This window comes from Thamnophis elegans, chromosome 11, assembly GCF_009769535.1.
Source record: "Thamnophis elegans isolate rThaEle1 chromosome 11, rThaEle1.pri, whole genome shotgun sequence".
Classification (NCBI taxonomy): domain Eukaryota; kingdom Metazoa; phylum Chordata; class Lepidosauria; order Squamata; family Colubridae; genus Thamnophis; species Thamnophis elegans.
In genome coordinates this window covers 9,965,386-9,992,810 of record NC_045551.1, presented here as the reverse complement: position 1 = coordinate 9,992,810, position 27,425 = coordinate 9,965,386, and the positions used below count along the sequence as shown (strand labels likewise).

The following is a 27,425-nucleotide window of genomic DNA, read 5'->3' as shown; positions in this document are numbered from 1 at the left end:
CAGTCCTTCACTGTTTCCAGGGTAGTCCCGCAGGCCAGATCTAAGCACCCCCCAGGCCGGATTTGGCCCCCAGGCCTTGAGTTTTAACACTCCTGCTTTACACGATTAGTTTCCACTGTGTTGTCTTCATAGCAATAGCAATAGTAGTTAGACTTATATACTGTTTCATAGGGCTTTCAGCCCTCTCTAAGCGGTTTACAGAGTCAGCATATTGCCCCCAACAATCCGGGTCCACATTTTACCCACCTCGGAAGGATGGAAGTCCTTTACAGGACTCTAACCACTGCGCCACCTCAGCTGATAGATGGCCATCATGCAGAGCTATTCGACTGCTGATTTAATATCTATCTTCGTTACTCCTTTCTTCTTCCAGAGAGGGAAGGAACAATTACACACACACAGTATATGCCAAGTAGGTTCCTCAACTCTTTAAGCCAATACATCTTGTTCTAGCATTATGCAGCTATGCATCACAAAAATATACCATTGCCACAAACAAACAAACAAACAAACCATTCATAAAACCAGATGTAGGTTTCCCAGCACCCCGATTTTATTCCTCTGAACGTTTAGGGGGCAGGAAACATATAAACAGTTTGGGAAACTAAAGAAGGAACAGTGGTTTGTTTATCCCTCATACATCTTTCCTTGCCTGGATGGCATAGGCCCCTGCTACGAGTTACCATAGCAACGGTGGCAGGCTTGCTGAACGCAGGCTGTTTTAAGTGCAGCAAACGCCTGAATGTGCAACCTTCCCGTGGCTGCAACTGAGCCACGGACATAAGCTTCTCTGTGGCAGCCTGGAGACCTACTTAACATGTAGAAACGAAACAGTGGGACCAAGCAAAGGACTGAATTTGCTGGAGCTTTGCATCATTACCTTTTTTGCACAGGCCAATGCTGGTGCCATCTACTCTGCGCATGTCGGCAGGCCTGGGGGTGATGAGTTCCCTCCCCTCTCGACATGTATGGTTGTGCGACTGTTGCCTACTTTTATTATGTGTATTTTGTCTTTTATGTTCCCCCTTTTTTTCCCCTTTGAATTGTTCGCCGCCCTGAGTCCTCCCGGAGAAGGGCGGCATACAAATAATAAAATACCAAAATACCAATACCAATGTTTACCATGAACGTTTCAGAGCTTTCATCCCTCTTCCCTCCCAACCAGGTAGGCCTAGTTCAAAGACCTCAAAAGAATTAGTAACAAATACATACTAACTACGGGGGGGGAGGGGTGTCAAATAAATGCAATCATTTAGACAGCTGATTAACTTGCTGTATTTCTCGCACTGTAAAACACACTCCCCCTCTGTTATGCCTGAGACTGGGCAAACGCGAGGTGTCAATCATCTCCACCCGATGACAGGGTTGGTTGGTCAATGTAGGCAGCGCCTAAGGAAGCTATCGTCGTTCTGACTGGTTGCAGGCTTGACAGCTCCGATATAAAAGAGCTGTCAAACCGGAGTTCCTCTGTTCTGTCATGATTTGTGCTTAGTTGATGTTGAATAAACCTTTACTGTTGAACGGATCACCTCAGTCAAGTAATTAATATTAGTACATAATACCCTCCCCCTCAAAAGTGGGTGGAAGTGTCCTGTGGTGGGTTTCAAAAAAATTTTGAACTCACTCTGTGGGGGTGGCCTCCTTTGTGGGAGTGGCTTGCCAGTCATGTGACCTGGTGGGAGTGGCTTGCCGGCCATGTGTTTTTTTTCTTTCTTTCTCTCTCTCTCTCTCTATTTCCTTCCTTTTGTCTCTCTGTCCCTTTTTCCTTTTTCCTTTCATCTCTCTCTCACTTTTTCTTTCTTTTTTCTTTCTTTCTTTCTTTCTTTCTTTCTTTCTTTCTTTCTTCCTCTTTCTCTATCTGTGTGGGTCTGTGTGTGTGTGTCAGTGGTGGGTTTCAAAATTTTCTGGAACCTCTTCTGTAGGTGTGGCCTGCTTCCCGGGTGCACTGGTGGAACCTCGTCTAATCGGTTCAGTAGATTTGACAAACCGGTTCTACCGAATTGGTGCGAACTGGCAGGAACCCACCTCTGGAAGTATCTCTGCGTCTTATAGAGTGAATTTTGCGGCGGGGGGGGGGTTGGTTCCCCACCATCAGTGAACACTGGAGCCTTCTGTCAAGCAGCTGATTGGTGGTTGAATTGGCCTCCCAGAATACCACCAATCAGCTATTCTAGGCAGTGGGGGTAGCCGCCGTTCGCCGCCACTGCCATTTGCTGCCTCCGTCGCCAATCATCACTGCCGAATGGTGATTGGCGGAGGTGGTGATCAGCAGCGAATGGCGGTGGCAATCGGCAAAGGCAATAGGTGGAAGCAATTCCCACTGGATAGAACAGCAATACAGAACAGTATTCCAGGATGCTGATCCAACCATCAATCAGTTGTTTGGCAGCAAAGGCTCCAGTGTTCCCTGGTGGCAGCAGCAGCGCAAGGATGCTAGCCAGATGAATATCGGATGGATACTGGGAGGCAGAGGCAGATTTTTTTTCTTGTTTTTAATTTGTGTCTTATAGTCTGGAGCGTCTTATAGTGCAAAAAATAATTCTGAAGGTATTTGTCTTTTCAGTACATTTCAGATCATTTATTACCTTTAAGTAAATCTGCATATATGAACAGCAAGTAGAGAAATAGTTTAGGGAATGCCTCAATACAGTAAAATACATTTTCCTTTGGGAAAATGTATTATAATGATTAAGTTAAGATTAAGCTGGTATGTAATGTATCAATTTAGTATGCATATTTTATTTTAAATGAATGCTACTTTCGGCATTTTGAAACAGAAAGATATGAACTGTACAGTATCTACTGTAATTCTGAATTAAAAGATGTTCCAGGTGCTGCTCAAAAGGATATATAAAACTGATGAAAAGGACAATCCAAATAGAGGACCTTTTCTTTTTGCAACTATTGTCTTACTAATGATTCATAGCTCCTTCTAACACTAAATAGTTATCACATATAGAAGCCCAGTTTCATTTCCATTACATCAGCATGACTTGAATTGTAAACTATGGTGTTTGTTTTTTGAGAGCCAATATTTTGATTTTTCAATTTTCGATTTATTAGGATTTGTATGCCACCCACTCTCGAGAGACTCAGGGCGGCTTACAGATAAAAACGGGGAGGGGGGACATATAAAAATTAAAAAGAACAGACATTAAAATTTCACAACATTCATATAGCTTAGAATGGGGCTGGATAAATCAACAGCCCCAGGCCTGCCAGAACAGCCAGGCCGGAAGAGTAGTAAGGGTCCGGATCTCCACGGGAGATCGTTCCATAGGGCCGGAGCAGCTACAGAGAAGGCCCTCCCCCGGGGAGTCGCCAGCCGACATTGACCGGCAGATGGAATCCGGAGGAGGCCTAATCTGTGTGATCTTGTTGGTCTCTGGGAGGTAAATATAATATAGTGATTCAAATTTTGGCCTAGAAGCATTGAATAGTCTGCTTAAGTTTTGAGCCATAGAAACTCAGTTGGTGAATCTAAGTTAGTCAATTTACATCAGAAGTTACTTTGCTACTTAAGAGGATGCAGCATTGTGCTTTTCCATTTAAGCTCCTGAATAAAATTTGAAATACAAATATAGCAAGAAAATAAACACCTAACAAGGAAATGGCCTATATCTTTATATTTGAATGCAGCAACAGCCAAGATGAGTCACACTTGATTTAAGAAAGGAAGATAACATTTAAGCATTTCTTCTCAAAATAATGATTAATTCATTGAATTAATCATTCGTAATTAATGGAATTACTATTCTTGGAAATAAGAAGCTGAACCACTTACAGGACTTGTTGTAATAGTAAGCGTCACTTCCTGGGGATTCCTCCTCTAGTAGATGTTGTATTAATTTAAGCATCACTCCGTACATTATTGTATTAGTTTTCTAATGTAGAGGTTAACTACCCATGATACCTTTTAAAAAGATGAAAGGTAAGAATGTTTAATAGCAAATCAGGTACACTCCTCTGTTGTGGCCCAGCAGGTGACATTGGAGCTGCCTCCAGACTCCGACAGTGAGGGGCCCTCAGAGTCGGCTCTGGAGGATGTGGAGGACCCTGGACAGGGTTCCGACTCTGAGCAGGGCACAGAAGAGACTGGTTGGCCACCAGGAGGCACCTGAGCCTTGGACCAGTGGGGAGGAGACAAGGGAGAGTGAGCCGGAGGCCAGAAGTGAGTTGTTCCTGGATGCACGCCATCGAAGAGCTACTAGGCGTCAGAAACAATTACGCAATTACAGGAGGTGATTGTACTCAGCTGGTGGTCATTAGGCTCCTCTCCAGACTATAAAAGCTACTTGTGCACACAGCCCTCTTTGTAGAAGTCAACGCAGGATTGAATGTCGGAGGACAGTACTGTGAGCTTGGCAGGCTGTGTTTATTTCTGCCTGAGTTTGAGTTGCTGCCAAGATCCTTATCTGTTTGTTCTGCTTGGCTTTCAGCCACCGAGGTTTTGGTGTTTTGCTAATTAAAGTACATTCCAGTTTAGCTTGTCTCGGCATTCGTTACTGGACAGAGGAGGGGGTCAGAACATTCCTCTATGAATAAGAAGTAATGGATGATGCAGTGAGAACTTGGTATTTTGTGGCCAATCATTTATACTAATGTGCACTAGACTCATGATGCATTTGGCACAAATCTTGATTTATCTTCCAGAAACCAAGAGGAGAAGGCAAAAATACTAATAATGTCAGTTATACTTTAGCTATAAGCGCATTAAGAAGAGTTTCAAAAATCCTGAGAAAATGCAGGTCCATTATTTTCAAGGATGAGATATCAAAAATTAATGGCCAGAAGAACATTTTAATACCATCTTCTTCCAGCTATTTAAATTACTGCTCTGGGATCTTTGGTTTTTTGATAAAGATGCTTGCAGATCTCTAGATATACAGGGGTTTTTTTTGTTTTTTTTGCTGGCTGAGAAGCATTGGATATCCAGTTAAAGAACCATTGTTAATTCATTTACTATCCATAATCTTAGTGGTTATTATTCTCTCTCTTTTCAAAAACACTGCTTTATTTATCCACTAAACTAAGCTACATTGAAAGGGTAAAAGCATGGTGGCTCATATGATTTAAAACTCCTTCCTAAAAAAAAAAACAATTGACATATTAAGCCTTTAAATGAAGGAGATGCCTGTCAAATAGGTAGAGCACTTTCCTATGGTTAGTAATTTTCTATATTCAGAGAATTCTTTCAGGTGAAAAATCACTCAGTCATAGAACCTGCAGTGCTAGAGACTATTTCAGTAAGAACCTGGCATGGATAAATAGGTAACAGAAAAATATTAAATGAACATAATAAGTATGCCATGGGAATTTCAAGTAGTGGAAATATATCCAAATTGATAGCATTTTAATAGAAGAACTGCAAAGCGGGGAGAGAGTGTACATGGTTTCCACTCACTGAAAAATAAAATTCTATCATACAGATAATTTTAATTTTTAATTATTATTAAAAATGTAATTATTATATTTTAATTATTTGCAGATAATTTTAATTATCTGTAAATTATAATATAATTTTCATGCAAAAGGCAAGACTCGTGCAGAGAGTACTGAAATTTGGACAGACAGCAAAGTCTTGATGGCTGAAGATGAGCTGCATGTCAGTTACTGATTTGCTAGTAATTGTTTGCAGAATGGGAGAATTAAATTATTGACCATATGAGTAGAAAGAAGGCATGGATACCTATAGATAGATAGGTAGGTAGGTAGGTAGGTAGGTAGGTAGGTAGGTAGGTAGGTAGGTAGGTAGATAGATAGATAGATAGATAGATAGATAGATAGATAGATAGATATAGATATAGATAGATATAGATAGATAGATATAGATAGATAGATTGATAGAGATAGAGATAGAGATATTGAGAGAGAGAGAGAGAGAGAGAGATAGAGAGAGAGAGAGATAGGTAGGTAGGTAGGTAGATAGATAGAGATAGAGATATTGATAGAGATCGAGATATTGATAGAGATAGAGATAGAGATAGAAATATTGATAGAGATAGAGATATATAGATAGATATGGAGAGAGAGATAGAGATAGAGATAGAGATAGAGATAGATAGATAGATAGATAGATAGATAGATAGATAGAAAGATATAGAGATAGATAGATAGATAGATAGATAGATAGATAGATAGATAAATAGATATAGATAGATACATACATACATACATACACACACACATACACATACACACATACACACACACATACATACATACATACATGCATACAACCAGTGGAATTTAATAAACTTTTCAAACTCCACAAAATGCAATTATTTATATAGGTATGGAATATATTTTGATGGTAAAATACACACTTACATGGTTACCATGTTGGGCATTACATTTTGATGCCACACAAACAACGAGTCAATCTAACGTGGTGTAGGGTTAGCTTTTAATATGGGAATTCTAAGCTCACATCCATTGTGGTTTTGAGGGAAAAGGTCCTTTCTCTTGTTTACAGCCTCAAAGTTGATGAAAGGTTAAAATGCTGCTCTCCTCGAAGGAAACACAGGATAAGTGCATAAAATAATATCTTGTTTTTATTCCCTTATTATTATTATTGCCTCTGCTACTCCTTTTTATTTTTACCATCTCAGCATCACATGGAGTTTGTTTGTTAGATATCAAATGGGTATGTCCATAACTGAATGGCAACTTTATCCTTTAAAAAGGAAATAATCAGTTCTGTAAATTAATAGAGTGGCATAGTTTACTCAAATTTTTACTAGATTGCAAAGGACGCAAACATAATATTATTGTTTGTTTGGATATTGTTCTATTACTTATAGACCGGGGTCCCCAGCCCGGGAACCAGGTCACGCCATGCCAGCAACCAGACAAGTGAAGCCCCATCAATGGGATGCAGCCGCACACAAAACCATGCCCCCTCTGGTCCACTGAAAAAAATTTCCCCATGGAACAAGTCCCTGGTGCCCAAAAGGTTGGGGGCAGAGGTGGGTTCCTATCAGTTCGCACCTATTTGGTAGAACCAGTTTGTCAAATCTACCGAACCAGTTAGAAGAGGTTCCACCAGTGGACCCGGAAAGCAGGCCACACCTACAGAAGAGGTTCCAAAATCTTTTGAAACCCACCACTGGTCCTTGGATATGATTATTCTACACTATCATGCTCATATTTATAAAACTCAGGGCGTCTGTGAAAGGTAAGGATGACTACTGCATTTGTGGTGCAATCAGAACATTGCGTGTGTTGAAGTTGTTTAAACACAAATCAAAGATGCCTTTTAAAAAACAAGTTTACATCATATTCTTATGCATGCCAGTGCTGTGTGTGAGATAATTTAAGGTGGTTCTGACAAGTGTCGTCGGCATCTTCATATCCGGTCACATGGGCGGAAAGCCACTCCCATCCGGTCACATGGGTGGCAAGCCACTCCCACAAAGGAGGCCACACCCACAGAGTAGGTTCGAACAATTTTTGAAACCCACCACTGGTTGGGGGCCTACCGCTATAGACGATTCTCTCTAGCAGAGTGAGAAGATTTAAAAAATCTGACTTTCTTCTACTTATCCCAATAATCTAAAGCAGAAGATTCTAAAACAGAACACTTCTTTTTCTTCAGTACAATGGTAAGAAATAGCATTTTCAAGAGGAGTTGCAATTAGCTTCATTTCCAGATTTGTCATGAAGATTGGTGCCTTGCCTCACCCTTATGTGCCACGTGAAATAACATTTAGAATGTAGTTTCAAAAACATAACGAACGCAACATCAATAATGCAATATAAGTTCTTTATGATGCCCTATCAGTGAGTCACACAGAAAAATTATGGGAAAGAAATCTGGAACAATTTATTTTGTATTCCCTGCAAAAATCAATGGTTTTCAACTCCCTATTTTCAAAGAACCATTCCTGTGTAAAACCTATGCCATCTACCTGATGGGCTAGGTAATCAGATATTAAATGAAAGAAAGGTGGCCCAGGAAACATTTTATGCAAATGTTCTGCAGCTGTATAGGATGTCAGGTAATAATTAAGGATACACATCACAAATTTTATATATCAAGTTTCATTACACTGACTCATTGTTGACAGAATGTAAAAAGACACCCAACATAGATTACAAAGGTAAAATACACACGATATACTGTATAATTGCTTTGTTCTTCTTTGAATCTATTCTATTGTAGGAAAAGGCAGAAAGAAAATTGTTGCCCTCCTACTGTCAGAATGGCAGTTGGTCTTACCTGAACTGCTATTTTCAGGGCTCGGACAGGAGGCTCCAGTGTTTCAAAAAAATTTCGAACCTACTCTGTGGGTGTGGTCTCCTTTGTGGGAGTGGCTTGCCAGCCATGTGACCTGGTGGGAGTGGCTTGCTGGCCATGTGTTCTCTCTCTCTCTCTCTCTCTCTCTCTCTTTCCTTCCTTTTGTCTCTGTCCCTTTTTCCTTTTTTTCTTTCATCTCTCACTTTTTCTTTCTTTTTTCTTTTCGTTCTTTCTTTCTTCCTTTCTTTCTCTTTCTCTCTCTGTGTGAGTCAGTGTGTGTGTGTGTGTGTGTGTGTGTGTGTTTGTGTGTCAGTGGTGGGTTTCAAAAAAATTTTGAACCTCTTCTGTAGGTGTGGCCTGCTTTTCGTGTCCACTGGTGGAACCTCTTCTAACCGGTTCAGTAGATTTGATGAACCGGTTCTACCAAACTGGTGCGAACTGGTAGGAACCCACCTCTGCTCCAGTGGATGGTATTGATACGCCCATTTGGCCACTAGACTGGGATAAAGCTGAAGACACGCCTCTGTGCTCCACCCTTCCTTCTCCACTTCATCAAAGTGAGCTCCCCTCAGACCTGAAAACAAGGCACAAAGGAGAACTCCCACCACCCCAGCTATCATACTACCTAGGGCAGGAACTGGAGCCTCCTGTCCAAGCTCCGAAAATAGCAGTTCAGGTAAGACCAACTGCCATTTTCTGGAGCGAGGGACAGGAGGCTCCAGTGGATGGGACCTACCAAAGCTAAGTCCCATGGGCGGGGAATTCATGCTCAGCAATAACCTGCTGTAGCACCCTGCGCCCGAACGCTGCATCAGCCGATGCGAACTCGTCCAACCTGTAATGTCGGATAAATGGCAATGGGGATGTCCATGTAGCCGCTCTGCAAATGTCCTCTATGGGAACCTGGGAGGCTCAAGCTGCCGAGGTGGCAGCACTCCTCGTCGAGCATGCCATGATGCCAGCCGGCACCGGAAACCTCTGGGATTCGTATGCTAGGAAGATGGCTAAGCGGATCCACAGGCTAATGGTGGAAGGCGTTACCTTCCTACCCAGAGACGATGGTTGGAAAGAGAGGAAGAGTGCCTCTGACCTCCAGAAGGAGGCCGTCCGCTTCAGATAAATACGCAGGACCTGTCTGATGTCCAACCGGTACCACTGCTGTTCCCGTTCCCTAGCCAGATTAGGGCAGAAATCGGGGAGAACAAGATCCTGGGAACGGTGGAATATGGAATTCACCTTAGGAAGAAAGGCTGGGTCCAACCTCAACATGACCCTGTTGTTGTGGAACATGCACAAGTCCTCCCTAGAGGAGAGTGCTCCTAGTTCTGACACCCTTCTAGCCGACGTGATGGTGACTAGGAATACCACCTTAAGAACCCTTAAGTGTTTAGGTGTTTCAGGAAAACTGTCCACCTCCGACAGATGCTCTGGAACAGCTCCTGGGACAGGCTCCACTCTCTGTTGTCCACCATCTCTCGATTGAGCCAGTTGGCCTGATGGTTGTCAATCCCTGTGATGTGCTCCGCCCGGATTGACCGCAGATGTCTCTCTGCCCAGCTGCCCAAACAAGAACTTTCCAAGGCAGTCCAATAAGAATTAAATTCACCATTTTATTCTTTTACTTAAAGGACTAATTTATCTTTTAAAAAAAATTCTTTGGGCAATCTTTCTCAAAATAAAAAAAACCTCACTCGATGGACTCACTTTCACTTCCTTCCTTCCGGAGCTGTCTCTGACTTTGTCAGCCTGGGGGGCTGCCTGTTTGCCACTGGCTTGAAGTGCTTCCCTTGGGTCAATCAGGGACTTTGTGATGTCCCTGAGACCAGCAAGGCTTTGTCTTCCTGTTCACCATCTCTACAGGACGGTTTAGGTCCTGCTAGACCGTCCAGTGACAAAAGTGTCAATGGCAATCTCGCACTATAGACCACCACACCTTGTGTTGTCGTGACATTGGCTCTTCCTTCTATCTCCCCCCTTCTACCTGTGCAGTAGCACGCGCTTTGCGTAGAAGAGACCGGAATAAATTTGGGGGGAATAGTCCAGTAAATGCCGGAGTTTCCGGCTTATCATCATCCTCATCTTCAGACAGGTCAGGATCTCTCTGAGGTCTGTCCCCTGCTACTGAACCTTCACTAATAAGCGAAGGAGTGGTGGGGCGGCTCACAGGATTGGATGGAGGCCGAGCCTGGGATGAGCTGGCCCTAGGATTCCCACCTTGATCTGGTGCTAAGGACCGAGCAGTCTGCTGCTGCAATCCATGCGCAATTCCAGAGGCAATTGCTCTTTTGATGAGATTTTGCAGCCCCCTTGGCAGATCATCTACATCCAGAGAATCCCAGCCGGAATTCTCCGGTTCCTGAGCTACCCTAGCTTGGGGAGCTAGACTGGACTTGGGCAGGGCCTGATCCTCCCTAGGATACACGTGGGCACAGGAATCTTCCAAGTCCAAATCCTGGTCCTCCGGGGAAAGGGGAGAAGGAAACCTTTCCCCCAAAAATCTCCATGGGGAATCTGGAGGGAGTTCAGGCTGGAACTCACCCCCCAATGGGGATCTGGAATGGGGGGGAGGCACTAAGCCTACCTTGCAAGGCCCTGAGTTTTTCAGCCCTGGAAAAGGTCTTTGAGAGATCCTTGTGCCTCCTCAGTTTGTCCCTCTGGGTGGCACGAGAAGGGCGGGAGTTTGCAGCCTTAAGGGCCCTGGCAGAAGCAATGGGTCGCTGCCTGGTTGAAGATCCCTCCCTAAGGGAGCATGAGGGAGAAGGAGACCCCCCCCCGCCTCCTCCGCCATCTTGGCCATGTGGGGGAATAAGGAAATTAAAGAAAAAACTACTCACCCTCCTTGGGCAGCCTCCTGGCTCTCCCTCTCTTCCGCTGCAACAGTTAAGGAGAAAACAAACTGAATGAATGCTGCTTTCTCCCCTTCTGGGCAGCCCCTGCCTCAGCACCGAGAATGGTGTGTTTGGGGGCTGCCGCTGAGGCTTGCCTTGGCCCGGGTCGCTTCGCGCGCTCTCCTCCACTCCGCGGCGTGCTCACAGTTCAAAACAACGCCTTCTTTGCTCTCTTCCCAGTGCTCTGTGCTCTCCGCCGCTCGAAGCCAGCCGCCGAAGCCATTTCCAGTAGATTGGTGTGATGGGGGGGCCTCTGGGCTGGGAATCCCTAGCCTCTAGCCTCCTGATCACATAAAAAACCCCAGGGATCGGTGCCACATGCTTGACAAAGCCAGAAATGGCTGCCGTGACCCCAGCGCTCTCTCTGATCCAGAGGTGGGTTCCTACCAGTTCGCACCTATTCGGTAGAACCGGTTCGTCAAATCTACCAAACCGGTTAGAAGAGGTTCCACCAGTGGACCCGGAAAGCAGGCCACACCTACAGAAGAGGTTCCAAATTTTTTTGAAACCCACCACTGGTCCTTGGATGTGATTATTCTACACTATCATGCTCATGTTTATAAAACTCAGTGCCTCTGTGAAAGGTAAGGATGACTACTGCGTTTGTGGTGCAATCAGAACATTGCGTGTGTTGAAGTTGTTTTAACGCAAACCAAAGATGCCTTTTAAAAAACAAGTTTACATCCTATTCTTATGCATGCCAGTGCTGTGTGTGAGATAATTTAAGGTGGTTCTGACAAGTGTCGTCGGCATCTTCATATCCGGTCACATGGGCGGCAAGCCACTCCCATCCAGTCACATGGGCAGCAAGCCACTCCCACAAAGGAGGCCACACCCACAGAGTAGGTTCAAACAATTTTTGAAACCCACCGCTCTGATCCCAAGGATACAAAGTGACACTCCCTGGTGGTTAGAAAGGAAAACCACGTAGAGCTACTTACAGTGTAGAGCAGAGAGCTAGCTACAGTGGCTGCAGAGGCAAGGAGGTTCCAGTAGAGATAGAAATCGCAGGAGAAATTAAAAATATATCTCGTCTTTAGCCGGATGAAGTGGAGAAGAAGGGGTGGAGCACAGAGGCGTGTCTTCAGCTTCATCCCAGTTTCATGGCCAAATGGGCGTGTCAATACCAGCCACTGGAGCCTCCTATCCCTTGGTCCAGAAAATACCTGAGATTCTCCCACAGACACACACCTTTTGGTTTTGATTTACCATCTCTTCTATGTCTTAAAGTTGGCAAAGGACATGATTTGGTGATGTAATAGTTCCTTTCAACCCAGCCTTCACCACTTCTCCATATTTAGCACCACCATATGCCCAAATGAGTGAACCAAGAAAAGGGTCAAACATGCCAGTGGGTGCCACACAACTGCATAAAATATTCTGGATACAGGAGGCTTCTTTCAATCCAGCAGCATTTAAAGATATTTCTCTTCCAAGGCTAATTTTAAACAAGTGGGATGGAAGAGACACTGTTCCTTTGGGACTACAGTATAGCAAAGCCCTTCATGGAATTGGACCTGGGCACTTGAGAGACCGCCTGCTGCCAATTACCTCCAATAGACCGATCAGATCCCACAGATTAGGCCTCCTCCGAATTCCATCCGCCGGCCAATGCCGACTGGCGACTACCCGGAGGAGAGCCTTCTCTGTGGCTGCTCCGACCCTCTGGAACGAACTCCCCGTGGAGATTCGAACCCTCACCACCCTCCAGGCCTTCCGCAAAGCCCTTAAAACCTGGCTGTTCCGACAGGCCTGGGGCTAAAGAGCTTTTGCCCCCCTCCTCGAATGGTATGGTTGTTGTGTGTTTTAATTGTGTATTGCTATGTTCGTTTTTTTTAATCCCCTGTCTGTACCCCCTTCCCTGACTGAATTGTGAGCCGCCCTGAGTCCCCTTCGGGGAAAAGGGCGGCATATAAATGTAATAAATCCAATCCAATCCAATCCAAAGGAAAACTATGTCAAGTCTTCCCTTCTTTTACATTTCCTGTATAATACCACCTTCTACTTTTTTTGCTGACCTGAGGGTAATGAGGGGTGGGGGTTGACAAGTAAAAATTGGATAGAACCTGTAAAATTGGGGTGGAAATGTACACCACTGAACAGGAAGGGTAAAAGCCTTTCAGCCCCCTAGATATTCCTGGATGAAATTCCCAGCAGTACAATCAACATAGCCCATACTCAAACTTGGATGAAGAAATTGGAGAAAATAGTGGATTTCTTTTCTATTAAATCTCAAGAACCCTTCTCTAAATTTCTAGGACAGCCAAAAACCCAAAAGGCAAAAAAGAAAACAATCTTAAACTCTGAAGCTTAATAAATTTGTTCACATCTGATCAATTTTCTCACTAGGATTCATATCTACTACGAGAAAGAAATTATTTCCAAAAAGGTGTAATCTAGAATCAGGACACATACATGTTGCTACAACACAAAGAAAATAAAACTTAAGGGACACCTACCTGTCTATTTTTCTGGGTTAGAAACTTGACTCTGGAACTCCTTTACCCAAAAATATTTCTTGGTACCAAAACTCTTTCATTGGCATAAATAAAAGTTTTTTTATTATTATTTGAAAAATCTATGTTTAACTAGACTGTTAACATTTCATCATCACATTTTAATTATCTGGTTTTAAGATTCTGTACTGAGCCACTCTTGGAATGAACACTGAGTGGGAATACCAAATGCTTCATTAAATCAATATATAATATAATAATAATTGGGTATCAAAGGTTAACTCAGGATCATTCCTCAGCCCTAGCCTTATTCCAGCTGCTATTGAAGAAAATGAGCCACAACTAACCCTCTAGGTGACAGAGTATGTGCTGTCTCTATGCTTGGCTGCTATAATCATCGTTTTAATAACAATATGCGTTTTTCCTGTCTTGACTTTTGCCAAAAACAAGCCAGTATTATTTCAATGGTGGAGCCATTCATACTCATTTAAACCTCTTTCACTGAGGTTTATCCTCAAAGCAATTCAGCTAGGAACACTGAGGGATGCTTTGATTTGTATCTCTCTACTGAAACCTAGATTGGATTTAATTACCCAAATGGGCCCAATTCCACACAGGTCCATTACTGACCACTACTTGACCCGTTGAGTAAGATCACGGTCCTTAATCAGAATTTCCTAGCAACTTAACAAATGTCAATTGATGGGATCATCTCAGCCCCAATTCTTGTTTAAACAGCCTTATGGCAATTCCTCCTCTTCTGGAATATAAGCAATTCTTCATGTTTAATCTATCACAAAGATATGATTTGTAAACATGCTTCTTTGGCTCCTGGCCCATAATTTAGGGGATTAAATTTTATCTGAGTATACCAGCTTTGATCAACCATTGGTAATTTCTGAAGGGAAATGCCTATACTTTAAAACAAAATGCAGGAATCACATGTCATTGGATTGTCATTATCCAACAACATCCCTTCCCAAGAAGACATCAAGACAATGTCCCACTAATGAACAAAAAGTTGATATCGCAAAAGCTTAATAACAGCAAAGATCCTGAACATACTGAAATTTTGATTATCCCCATTCGTTTCACATCCTGCAGTATTCAGACTGCTTGGAGAAGCTTAATTCTATCTGCCAGTTTAGTTAGAAAATGGGAGATAGTGGCTGTTATTTATATGAGGTGGCTATCCATAGATAACCCATTTCTGGGTTTTACATGACACAGTGATCCAGAATGTAATCACCTTTGACATAAAATAGAACAAGGCCGAGTGGACAGGAGTAGTTTATGTTTGAGTGGGGCACGCAAGCAGCCTCGGATGACTCCTTGCCATCCTCTTCAGAGCCCCCTCTGATGAGCAAGCAGCAACAGTGTCACCCGCTGCTCCAGGTCCTCACCCACACAGCTCCACCTGCTGTGTGCACGGAGGCAAGGAGTCTCTGCTCAGGGTAATCTCCCTCGCAGCTTCCCATCACTCGGTTCAACAAGCGAATAATACAGGTGAAGCAGAAGCAGCATCTCTCCACTTGCCCAAACCCTTCTTTCTCTAGGCAACGCGCAGGGAGGCTGGGCCTAGCTTGGCCTCTCTCAAATGCTCTCCTCTCCACTCCAGGGAAACCGAGGCAGTGGCAGCGGGTGTTCTGGAGTCCAGAAACCCCCGCTCGAGCCTTCAAACTACCCACCTGCGCGCGTTGCGCCCACCTACCGGCTCCCACTTTCCCTCCGCCGCCGCGCAACTAGAGAAAGGGGAAGGAGTGTGCAGTCTGCAAGCTATGGAGCCAGTTCCTAGCCACTTCAGCCTTTCTCCCCCCGTTTCTCTCAGCCAGGAGACGGCGCGTCCACATTGGCACCAAAGGCCTTTGGGGTGGCAAGGAATCAACCTGGTTGCCAACTTGGAGTGGTGCCCATAGCTTGGGAGCGTCGCAATCCAGCCAAGAAGCGGAAGAGTTTGGGCCTGTGATTAAGGGAAGGGGCAACCAGGCCGGAGGGAGGGGTGAACGGGGGGACTCACCCAGCACGAAGTAGGGCAGCTCGGTGTTCTCCAAGTCATCGACCACCACCATCTCGCCGGGGAAATCATTGCGGACCGAGAAGAGCAGCTTGGGCTCAGAGGCCGAGGGGCTGTGCATGATGCTCAGATCGTTCTCCCTCAAGAAGGGCAACGCTGACACGGTGATGCTCTTCAGTTTGCACTCCATTTCCTTGGAAGGGTCCCCGCCTGCTTCAGCCGGCCCGGCAGCCGCGGGCCCGGCGGCGGCGGCGGCGGCATTGGCAGCGGCGGCATTGGCAACGGCGGCGGCCGTGAGGCTGCAGCAGCAGCAAGCAAGCCAGATGCAAACGGCAGCTAAAGCCATCTTGCGCCTGAGCCGCCTCGCCTTGCAGGCACAAGAGGAGCCGGCCGAGGGGGCGGGGGAAGAAGATCCCTGGTCCAGAAAGGGGCTTGCGGTTGCAATTCAATCAGGAAAGGGGCGGATTGTGGGAGGCTCTTTGTCTCCAAGGCGCTGCAACGGAGCGAAGGCAGGCGGAGGAGAAGAAGAAGATCAGGCGAGCGGGCTCGTCTCGGAGTTGGCTGCCTTCCTCCTCCTTTGCATCTTCTCCCCAGCTCAATCACGCACACAGGCGGGCTAGTCGCCACCTGGATTATACAACGCTGGGTGGGGAGGGGAGCCGCAGCTATATGTTGCCATGCAAAAATGTTTTCCAGCCTTTCCCAGGGCCCTGACTGGCGATTGAGAGATGGACCTAGTAGGCACCATGCCAGATAACAACTTCCATTTAGTTCAACCCCTTTTTCTCCTTGGCAAACTAGATGTTTCTGAGAATTGCACAAGTCAAATGTAAACCAAACCCCACACCAACACTTGATAAGACTACCCTGCCTTCAATTTAGCTAATGTGGTAAATAACTGTTTCGGGGCCTATCCTTTTAACCTCATAAATCCCAGAATAAAGGAACCAAAAACCATTTTTTCATTTTTTTTCATTTTCATTTTCCCTTTATTTGTATGCCGCCCTTTTCCCTGGGGGGACTCAGGGCGGCTCACAGTTCAAGAAAGGGGAGGGGGAAGACAAACAATTTCCAACATACAGACAATACAACATATTAAAAAAAACACAACAGCCACACAAATTCGAGTGGGGTTAGAGTCTTAACCCCAGGCCAGCCGGGACAGCCAGATCTTCAGGGCGGCACGGAAGGACTGGAGGGTGGTGAGGGTCCGAATCTCCACGGGGAGTTCGTTCCAGAGGGTCGGAGCAGCCACCGAGAAGGCTCTCCTCTGGGTAGTTGCCAGTCTACACTGGCTAGATGATGGAATTCGGAGGAGGCCTAATCTATGTGATCATATCGGTCTAGTGGAGGTAATTGGCAGTAGGCGGTCTCTCAAGTACCCAGGTCCAATACCATGAAGGGCTTTCCATTCTGGCACCAAGAAAACGAAAGAGGCTGTCCATGAAATCCCCAGGAAGGGGGCTGAACTGGAAGGAAACGTTTTATCATGTTTAATCAAATGAAGCTGTTTGTTTTTATTTATCTTGCGTAAGTCAACCGACTGGCAACCTGCGGCTTTCCTTAAATGTTTCCTCCAGAACTGAGCAGGGTGGGGCAAATGGGGAAATCAACCAAGAAATCTCAGGATGATAGGCTAAACTAGGTTTTTAATCACCTTGAGATTAAAGACAATTACAGTGACCGTGACAATCACTGGTGTATTGCTACCAGGAAGATTGCACATGATCGTGCTTATATGGCTCCCAGTTTCACAGCATTTATTTACTTAATTCTGCTTCACTGATCTTAGGGAATAGTGCTGCATTTCCTTTTAGGTGGAATAAAAAGGCTTAACACTTAAAGGCTTGCGGAAAATTGGATTTTGTGAATCAAATGACTTGTTACCATGGGTCCTCCCATATAGACTTACTGATTCATTAGCAAAAATCTCTGCACGTGATCCCTTTGAGATTATTCTGGTAAACAGTGGCGTGAGTATTAGCTGGCTTGGGTTTTTTTAGTATTTTCTTGTCCAGGACCCACTTACCAACCTTATTGTGAATTTCCAGCAACTTCCCCAATTATAAAGCTTTTTGAACAAAAAACAATGCTCACTTGTATTGCATTTACCATTGGGACTGTTATATTTCATACACATTGGAGTATTTGAACTGATGGAACCAGTGGTGGGTTTCAAAAATTTTTGGAACCTCTTCTGTAGGTGTGGCCTGTTTTCCGGGTCCACTGGTGGAACTTCTTCTAACTGGTTCGGTAGATTTGACAAACAGATTCTACCGAATAGGTGCGAACTGGTAGGAACCCACCTCTGGATGGAACTCAGAGAAACTTACATAAATATTCCCATTGACTTGTACTTTATGACTGCATGAATAAACTATTGCTTCAAGCTGAAGCTCCTAAATTGCTGAACAATATACTTCTACCACAGGCAATGTATATTTTGAGACAATGTTTAAGAAAGTTTAAACCTGTGAAGTAGAGTAATATGTAAAGACTTTTTCAAGAATCTCTATTTAAAAAAACCTTGACTTGTAGGCAATTGCTTCCAAGTTCTACTTCTCCCTAATTTGCCAAAAATTTAAGCAAGCAAAATGATTCGGTTTTTCCATTGTCACCCACCCATGGCATAAAACATACTTTCTCAATACAAATTCTAATACCAGAAAGCTATTCATAAAGTTCTTGCTGCATAAAGAAATGAGTGACTTTTTTTTTGTTAGGTATAATTACTGATTGTACAATTGTAGAGATTAACTTGAGTTTGCACTTAATAACTGCAGCTAAATTGTTGGTGGCGCAATACTGGAAGAAGGAAGATTTGCCTACGATTCAAGAATGGACATTGAAAGTAACAAACCTAGCTGAGATGGCTAAAATATCTGCATATCTTAAGGACCATTCAAACGAGAGAGATAAATTGGACTGGAAAAGATGGATTGATTATATTCAAAATAAATACGGGACTAAGAAATTTCAGATAGCTTATGATTAAAGAAATTAGGAATGATATAAATTGTTTAGAGTTAGCCTCGCAAGGAGGAGTTAAAGCTCAAGAGAAAGATGTTATTAACTTTTTTTCTTTTTAACTTTATTTAGACATGTTTTTGTTAAAGATTTATACCTTGTATTGGTTCTGGGAAGTCTGAGGGGGAAGGTTGGGGGGGAGGGTGGGGGGGTGGGAAGCAAATATTTGTAAAAGCTTGTTTTTAAAAATTTTCAATTTAAAAAAAGAAAAGAAATGAGTGACATTTGAATCCAGATCTCGAGTGTAAAAATCAGCACTATGTTCATGGACAGAGAATACATAAGTGAAAGAGAATTAGAAGGAACAAAGATGGCATAGTTCTGCAAATGAATAACTATATTTAGCTCATTATTTCTATGAGCACTTATAAAACCATCAAGAGATCAATATCAGCTCATTAAAGACAGAGGACAATTTCCCATTTCAAATCAAGACTGACCCGTGATTTTCTCAAGAAACTGGAAAATACAGAACCTTTATATAGACAGACTGCTATAAAATGAATATTTTAGGGAAGGGATACTTAATATATACAATTAATGAAAATTATTCTCTTGATATAGCATATTAGGGTTTTCATCCTAAGCTGAAAATCACATCTGGGACATTTTTCTGACATTCTAAATTACTTCTAATAAGTGTACTGCATTCAAACATTCTGAGCTTTTTTAATTGTTCATCTGAGAATTTAATTATTTAAAAAACTACGATTGGTTTGAATGTTCTTAAAATTTCATGAAAGATTTGTTTATTTTTTATTGATTTCAACAGATTCATACTAAGAATTCCAGTGGCAAATCACTCAATCAAATCTAGCTGACTTTAGCAGTTTTAACACTGATTCAAACATCTGCTTCTCTCTCATTTCTCAGCGTTTAGTATTTAACTTGAATAGGATACTGTCAATTTTGAGTACCGGTATGTATATATCTACGTACGTACATATGTACACACACACACACACTCACACACACACTTCTAGGAAAAAGACCCTTCTTGCTATGAAGGTTTATAAAGAAAATATTCAACTTGAATAGGATACTGTCAATTTTGAGTACAGGTATGGATGTATGTACATACGTACGTACGTATGTGTACACACACACACACACACACACACACACACACACACACACACTTCTAGGAAAAAGACCCTTCTTGCTATGAAGGTTTATAAAGAAAATATTCAAACATTTCCAGACATAGCAGTTACAGTGAGCTGTGTTCACAAAATGTGCCATCTTGGCTAATGCTGAGATTATGAGAAAATAAGTACTTAAATATCATCACTTTTATTCACCAGTTTGTCTTATTAAAAGCACATCATTGTATGAGCATGGTGTGCCCAGAAATGTATATGTCCAGCAATTGCTTTGATAGTAGCCATATCTCTCTATTTTTATTAAGGCTTTGAAATGTAATTTGCAATCATCTTTTACTCATTTTTCATGCCTTCCTAATATAATTAAAATTGACCAATAACATATGGATTCAATTATTTATAGTAATAGTAGTATTTTTATTGCAGTCACTAACCAGCATGTTATACAATGTTGTGAAAGGGTTATTGAGCTCAAATTAATATACATAAACATTTACTAAATAATTGATGGAAATAAAAATGGATCAAACTAAAATACACAGTAAGTAGGTGTCTAAAAGTAGAATACTTAAATATTTTAAATGATTTGAATGATAAAATAGCTTTGTAAGTAAAAAAACTGAAATACTAAAAATGCCAAATTATGAAACTTAACATTGACGATGTAGATTAACTCCATAAAACTGGATGAGAAGCAGGAGGACACTTTATATATCCATATAGTCCTAAAAGGAGAAAAGTGGCTTCCTTTAGAAAATCCTGGCAGCTGAAATAAATTTTGTGACTTCAACAGAGATGTTAAAACCTCAGTCAGATAGTAAAAAAAAAAATCCCTACTTGAAATCATTCTCAGAACAGGTTGTATTTCTATGACAAACAAAGCTAGGTTAAAAATTATGATAGAAAGGACGTAGAAATACAAAGTCTGCAGTCTCACTTTTGTTCATGTCATAAGCAGATTCCCTCTGCAAAAAGGGTATACTTTCCCTCCTGTATCATAGGATGGCTATAAAATGGGCTAAAGAAAGAATTTTTCAATGCTTTTATTAACTAGTACTGAATGGGTAATTTGTTGGCATAAAAAGGTTTCTATTTATATACTGTTAGTAGTAATTGCCTGGAACACCCTGTTGTACCTGGTGAGTTCTCTGAAACACCCACTGCCAGATGGCAACTCTAGTTTTTGATAGGTCCCATGGTCAGAAGACTTGGCACAAGAAGCATGGATCAGTCTGAATTTCAGTTTTCCAGAAAGAAGCAAAAGCTCTAGAAGGATCAGGGTGGCCAAGGAATCACTAGAAAAATAAAGCTTAAGACAGAAATAGAGCCGGCATATGCAGATCTTAAATCTCAGGGTAAAGCAGGACGTAAAGTGAGATTTGGACAGTAAGTGTGAACATAGAGAGTCAGGCTGGAAAGCCTCGCAGAGTCCCTTTTGTCTTCTGTTTGCATAAGTAAAAGATAAAGTGTCAGCGTTCCAAGTATCATGTAGAATTAAATCAGAGTCTAAGGCAAAACGATCCTTAAAGTTCCAATTTAATAAATCTTAGCACATCTGTGTTAATCCCAATTCTGGAAATGACATCAGAATTCCACCCAGTTAAAAGTTCATAGCAATAGCAATAGCAGTTAGACTTATATAACACTTCATAGGGCTTTCAGCCCTCTCTAAGCGGTTTACAGAGTCAGCATATCGCCCCCCCCAGTCTGGGTCCTCATTTCACCCACCTCGGAAGGATGGAAGGCTGAGTCAACCTTGAGCCGGTGAGATTAGAGCTGCTGAACTGCAGATAACAGTCAGCTGAAGTGGCCTGCAGTATTGCACCCTAACCACTGCGCCACCTTGGCTCATGATCTTGTCCCCACACCCACAATCCATCACATGGTCCAATCTTCTTCTTCCATGCTGGAAACTCCACCCAGCTGCTTCTGGTCAGGTGTAAAAGTGCGGAGACAAAAGATGACCTTGGCTTCTAGTAAAGAATGACAACAATACATTCCACAAACCTACTCCTGTCTATTCCCCCCTCCCATCAACTATACTAATGAAACAGCATAATGAAATAAGAGAAAGTGTGGCAGGCCAAAATTCTAAAAGGAATATAATTGCAGGCCTGACATAAAGTTTGAAGCCTGCAGAAAAGGGGAAGTGAGTCTGCAGAAAATGGGAAGTTAGTAGGCCTAGCCACAAAGTTCAACTAAAGTTCTCACGTAACCACGTGGTCCTAATGAAACTAGAGCTCTTTACATGAAGCCTGCGGCCCAGATAAAGGAAGCAAGAGAGTTATTTGCTTCTATGCAAAGTCATAAGGTGTTTTTCCTTAAGCTAATAATTGTATAACCAATCAGAAATAAGTTAGATATTTCCGCTTTCTACAAGCTATAAAGATACATATTTTCCTTCAGAACACTGTTCAAATGTTCATATGGCTACCTTTGCTAAGGTCTTTCTTTGGCTGCCAAATAAAAACTACTTCTCCCAGATCTTGGAAAGTCCAAGTCCTGTTTTTTTCTGCAACAAGGGGGCTCATCCCACTTTCTAAACAGGTTGCTGCATTTAAAGGGCAAAAAGCTTCGTGGAATAGCACTCTTAGAAATCTGGATTGCATAATTGTAAGGGACTATGTGCATATGACTGTGTGAGCCATATAATGTGGGAGATGGATTTGGCTTGGAATACCATCCTAAGATATCCGAAGGATAAAATGTGGTCTGTATATTTTTCTCCAGAGTGATGTTTGCAAAATCTTAGTCCTTTTTTGGCGGGGGGCAGTGGTGGGATTCAGCCAGTTCGCACCTATTTGGGAGAACCGGTTGTTAACTTTCTAAGCAGTTTGGAGAACCGGTTGTTGGAAAAAATCCCATTTTGTTTTTTTCCGCTTTACAGGGCTAATCCTGTAAGGAAGGCAGGAAGGAAACATTCTGGTGTTGTTTCTAGCTTAATTTTTATTGACCTGCTAACAGAAACTGCCTCTCCTGTTAAGCCTTATTACATTGTACCAGCTAACGCGAAGCGCCTATCAACGTGAGTGACCTTGAGTTGGCCATGCCCACCCAGTTACATGCCCACCGAGCCACACCTACCCAGCTGGTCATTTGGTCAGAGAACTGGTTGTTAACTTATTTGAATCCCACCACTGGGGGGGGGGCAACCCCCAATAATTTTGTTCTAGAATATTTTGTTATAAGCCTTTCTTTCTATAGCATTTCTCCAGAGCCTATGAATGTAGTGAATGTAATGCTTCCAGTTTTTAAGGAAGGCATTCCATTATGTATAGCTTACTTTTTCTAAGTAAAGCATCTTGGATGTGTATAAATTTGCTACCAAATATGAAATAAATTTTCAGTCATTGAAATTTATGTATACTTTGATGTCGGTCAAAATTGTTTTAATTACATTTTTCTCCATTCCGAGGAGTTTCCCACCCCCCCTCCCTCCTAGTAAGCAAAGATATATTTTATTTTATTTCCACGCTGCCAAGTTAATTCTGCAGATTAGCATGCAGGAAATAATATATCATGTAAACATCATCTTGAAGCAATTTTCTCCTACATCCATTTCTCTTTCATAGATATAGCATTAAATATTGGCTGGATTGCTATACTACATGAAGATGAGGCTTTTTTGAAACACTGGGGCATTCACACAAAATGACATGACATAACTTATGATTTATAAACTCCAGTGGCTGGATACATACAACATGACCCAGTTTGGTCTAGTGCTTAAAGTGCCGGTCTACAAACCAGGAGACAGAGTTCTAGCTCCACTTTAGGCATGAAAACTGGTTGGGTGACTTTGGGCCAGTCCAGATGTGGGTTCCTACTAGTTCGTACCTATTAGGTAGAGCCGGTTCATCAAATCTACCAAACCGGTTAGAAGAGGTTCCACCAGTGGACCCGGAAAGCAGGCCACACCTACAGAAGAGGTTCCAAAATTTTTTGAACCCCACCACTGGTCCCTGGATATGATTATTCTACACTATCATGCTCATATTTATAAAACTCAGTGCCTCTGTGAAAGGTAAGGATGACTACTGCGTTTGTGGTGCAATCAGAACATTGCATGTGTTGAAGTTGTTTTAACGCAAACCAAAGATGCCTTTTAAAAAACAAGTTTACATCATATTCTTATGCATGTCAGTGCTGTGTGTGAGGTAATTTAAGGTGGTTCTGACAAGTGTCGTCGGCATCTTCATATCCGGTCACCTGGGCAGCAAGCCACTCCCATCCGGTCACATGGGCAGCAAGCCACTCCCACAAAGGAGGCCACACCCACAGAGTAGGTTCGAACAATTTTTGAAACCCATCACTGGGCCAGTCACTGGGCCAGTGACTAGCCCTCAGCTTTCCTTTTTCTTCTTGAGAAAATAGGAGGCAAAAGGAATATTAGTTATGTTAGCCACTGAGTTATTTATAAAAATAATAAAGGTGGGATAAAAATAATTTAAAAAAAAAATATGTTAAGCTACAATCTGCAGCAAATCGTGCCATAGCACAAATGTGGAACCCACCCATTGCTTGCTTCAGCAATCGCAGATCATTTAAATAATGTCGGATTATGATTCAGAAGACAATTTAAAATGACCAAAAAAAAATATTCCTTAATGTTTTTAGTAGTCATCGTATTATTCAAAAAATGTTTATTTCTTAATCTAGTAGAAGATGAGACAGGAATTAAGAGGTAAGGTAAGTGTTGTGGCCCAGCAGGTGCCGTTGGAGCTGCCACCAGACTCCGACAGCGAGGGGCCCTCTGAGTTGGCTCTGGAGGATGTGGAGGACGCTGGACAGGGTTCTGACTCTGAGCAGGGCGCAGAGAGACTGGTTGGCCACCAGGAGGCACCTGAGCCTTGGAGCAGTGGGGAGGAGACAAGGGAGTGTGATCCGGATGTCAGCAGTGTGGAGGAGCCAAGGGAGTTGTTCCTGGATGCACGGCACCGAAGAGCTAATAGGTGTCAGGAACAGTTGCGCAGTTACAGGAGGTAATTGCACTCAGCTGGTGGTCATTAGGCTCCTCTCCAGACTATAAAAGGACTGCTTGTGCACACGCCTCTCTTGCAGAAGTCAACGCAGGAACTAATGTCGGAGAACATTATTGTGAGCTTGGCAGGCTGGATTGCTGCCACGGCTTATCTGTGCTGGATTGCTGCCCAAGCTTGTCTGTGCCGGTTTGCTGCGAAGGACCTGTCAGTCTGTTAATTAAAAGCTCTAACTTATCTTTGGCTCGGAGTATATTGATGTGGGATGAGGGGCGTCAGAACAGGTAACTATGACAGGCAGTTCCAATCAACGAAGTTGGTCTACCTGTACTGGTAAGATGCATAATTTCAACTCGGCTGAAAAACTCGATACTTTCATGGGCAACATTCAGAGATTTTTTTTCTTTATGCAAATAGGCCCACAAAGAGTATACTTTTATATGGTAGCATGCAAGAGCAATCTTAATTTCAACTTTTGCATTTTCTCACGCAACAATGGTTACATTTCTTGAAATATTTTCATTCAAAGAACAGACAATGGAAAGAAAACAAACAAAAAGTATAACTGTTTGGTATTGCTAATTATTTATTTGCCTGTTTCAATGAAAAAGATTGGTTTTAAAGAGGAATGCCTCTGGGAACCTGATCATTGTTAACATATTGTACATAAATCAGTTAGCAATTTGAGCACAAGGGCCAGAAAAGACTCCTGCCAATTAATGCCTTTTATTAACCAAATGTTCCCATTAAAACAATAATAATGTAAAAAGATTCTCTCTCCCCAATTGCAATGTGAAGAGCAATAAGGAAATTGACAGCTGTCAACACATGAATGTCACAATGCGGTTTCTTCTATGCAAAGCTTTTCCCTTAAAAAAACAAAAGAAAAAAATTGCTTCTTCTTTTTTAATGTAGGAAGGGTTGTGAGTGACTGTCATCCTCACTAAGCAAAAAAAGATTTTAAGGAAAAAATATTCATTGGATCTCTGGGATTGAGGTCATGAAATCTTTGGTACTCTGCCTAAAGCAGATTAGGAATCATATGTACAGATCAGTGGTGGGATTCAGCTGGTTTGCAACTATTCAGGAGAACCGGTTGTTAACTTTCTAAGCCGTTTGGAGAACTAGTTGTTGGAAGAAATCTTTTGTTTCTTTCCACTTTACAGAGCTAATCCTGTAAGGAAGGCAGGAAGGAAACATTCTGGTGTTGTTTCTAGCTAATCTTCGTTGCCCTGCTTACAGAAACTGCCTCTCTGGTTAACCCTTATGATATTGCAACAGCTAAGGTGAAGCACCCATCAACCTTAGTGACGTTGAGTTGGCCACACCCACACAGTCACATGATCACCGAGCCACGCCTACCCAGCTGGTCATTAAGGAAGAGAACCGATTGTTAAATTATTTGAATCCCACCACTGGTGCAGATGTACATATTCATTTATTTATTTACTGGATTTTTATCCCACCTTTACTACTTTATAAGTAACTCAAGGCAACAGCATACATAATACTCCTTCCTCTTCCTGTTTTCATCACAACAGGAACCCTGTAGGATGGGTTGTAGGATGGGTTGCGCTAAGAGACTTTTAACTTGCATGTCACTTCCGTGGCACGACAAAACCGCGGTCCACTAAAGTGCGCCCGATTAAAGCGTGTCGCTGACACCATCAGCAGCGCGATGACAACCACCGCGGAGAAAAAAGGGCGCTTTAAAAAGCGCTTTTAAAGCAAGCCGATTCACGTTAAGGTAAGGGTTAGGGTTAGGGTTAGGGTTAGGTTAAGGGTTAGGGTTACGGTTAGGTTAAGCGTTAGGGTTAGGTTTAGGGTTAGGTTAAGGGTTAGCATTAGGTTTAGCGTTAGGTTAAGGGTTAGGCTTAGGGTTAGGTTTAGGGTTAGGTTAAGGGTTAGGTTTAGGGTTAGGTTTCGAGGGGTTAGGTTTAGGTTTACGTGTTAATTTTAGCTTTACCACTCACAGCGTGCTTTTTTCGTCGCGCTGTGATGACGTCAGATATGAGGTTTCGTCAAGCGTGCTTTAGTCTACCGCGGTTTTGTGGTGGAACCGTCGCTTCAATCCCCAAAGAAAATCAAGGCCATTTACATTTTAGGATTAAAAGCTACCATTAGCAAATCAGTAGTTCACAGGAAGAGCTATAGAGCCCCAAAGAAAAACAGTAATTGTAGTAACTGAAATTGTATCATTATATACTTGCAGGTACGTCACAATTAATGTGAGTTTAAATAGTGTGATTTTTTATTTCCACTGCAACTGATACACTTTATGTGCCAAGGTTATCTAATATTTTTTTTCCCAAGTGGGAAATATTTCAAAGACAAACACCAGTTACCTCCAAGTACCTTTCATCAAGGTGATACTGAAGAGGATGTACACAAGGGTGGATCCCAGAATAATTACAGTTAATAAAAGTTTATTAATTAAACCACAATTCTTATAGCATCAGAGTAATTCCTCTTGGACAAAGCAAGGTAAGACAAAGTAGCAGAAATGGGAAATTCCATGGGCCATGAGACCAAGGGCTTACTTTCATTGGGCTGGATTTATTCATTTGTTTGTTTGAAATAATTTTCCCAGCCTCAACTCACCATGTTTATTATGTCATGCTGTACTTTGAACTCTGGATTCTATCCCTGATAGAATCAGAATTCTTTTTTTTCCCCTACCTATAATTGTATGTAAGAGAATAAATGACAGTAAGAATAT

The 27,425-nt window shown here is 42.5% G+C and overlaps 1 protein-coding gene across 1 annotated transcript in view; it reads right to left on the bottom strand.

Annotated features, from left to right (window-relative positions):
• ASTN1 (astrotactin 1) overlaps nucleotides 1-15,943 on the bottom strand; it is a 325,689-nt gene extending 309,746 nt beyond the window's left edge. The window contains exon 1 of the mRNA XM_032226803.1: nucleotides 15,601-15,943. Coding sequence (XP_032082694.1) covers nucleotides 15,601-15,943 — 343 coding nt within the window. The remainder of the gene's footprint in view (nucleotides 1-15,600) is intronic.
• Nucleotides 15,944-27,425: the final 11,482 nt, after the last annotated feature.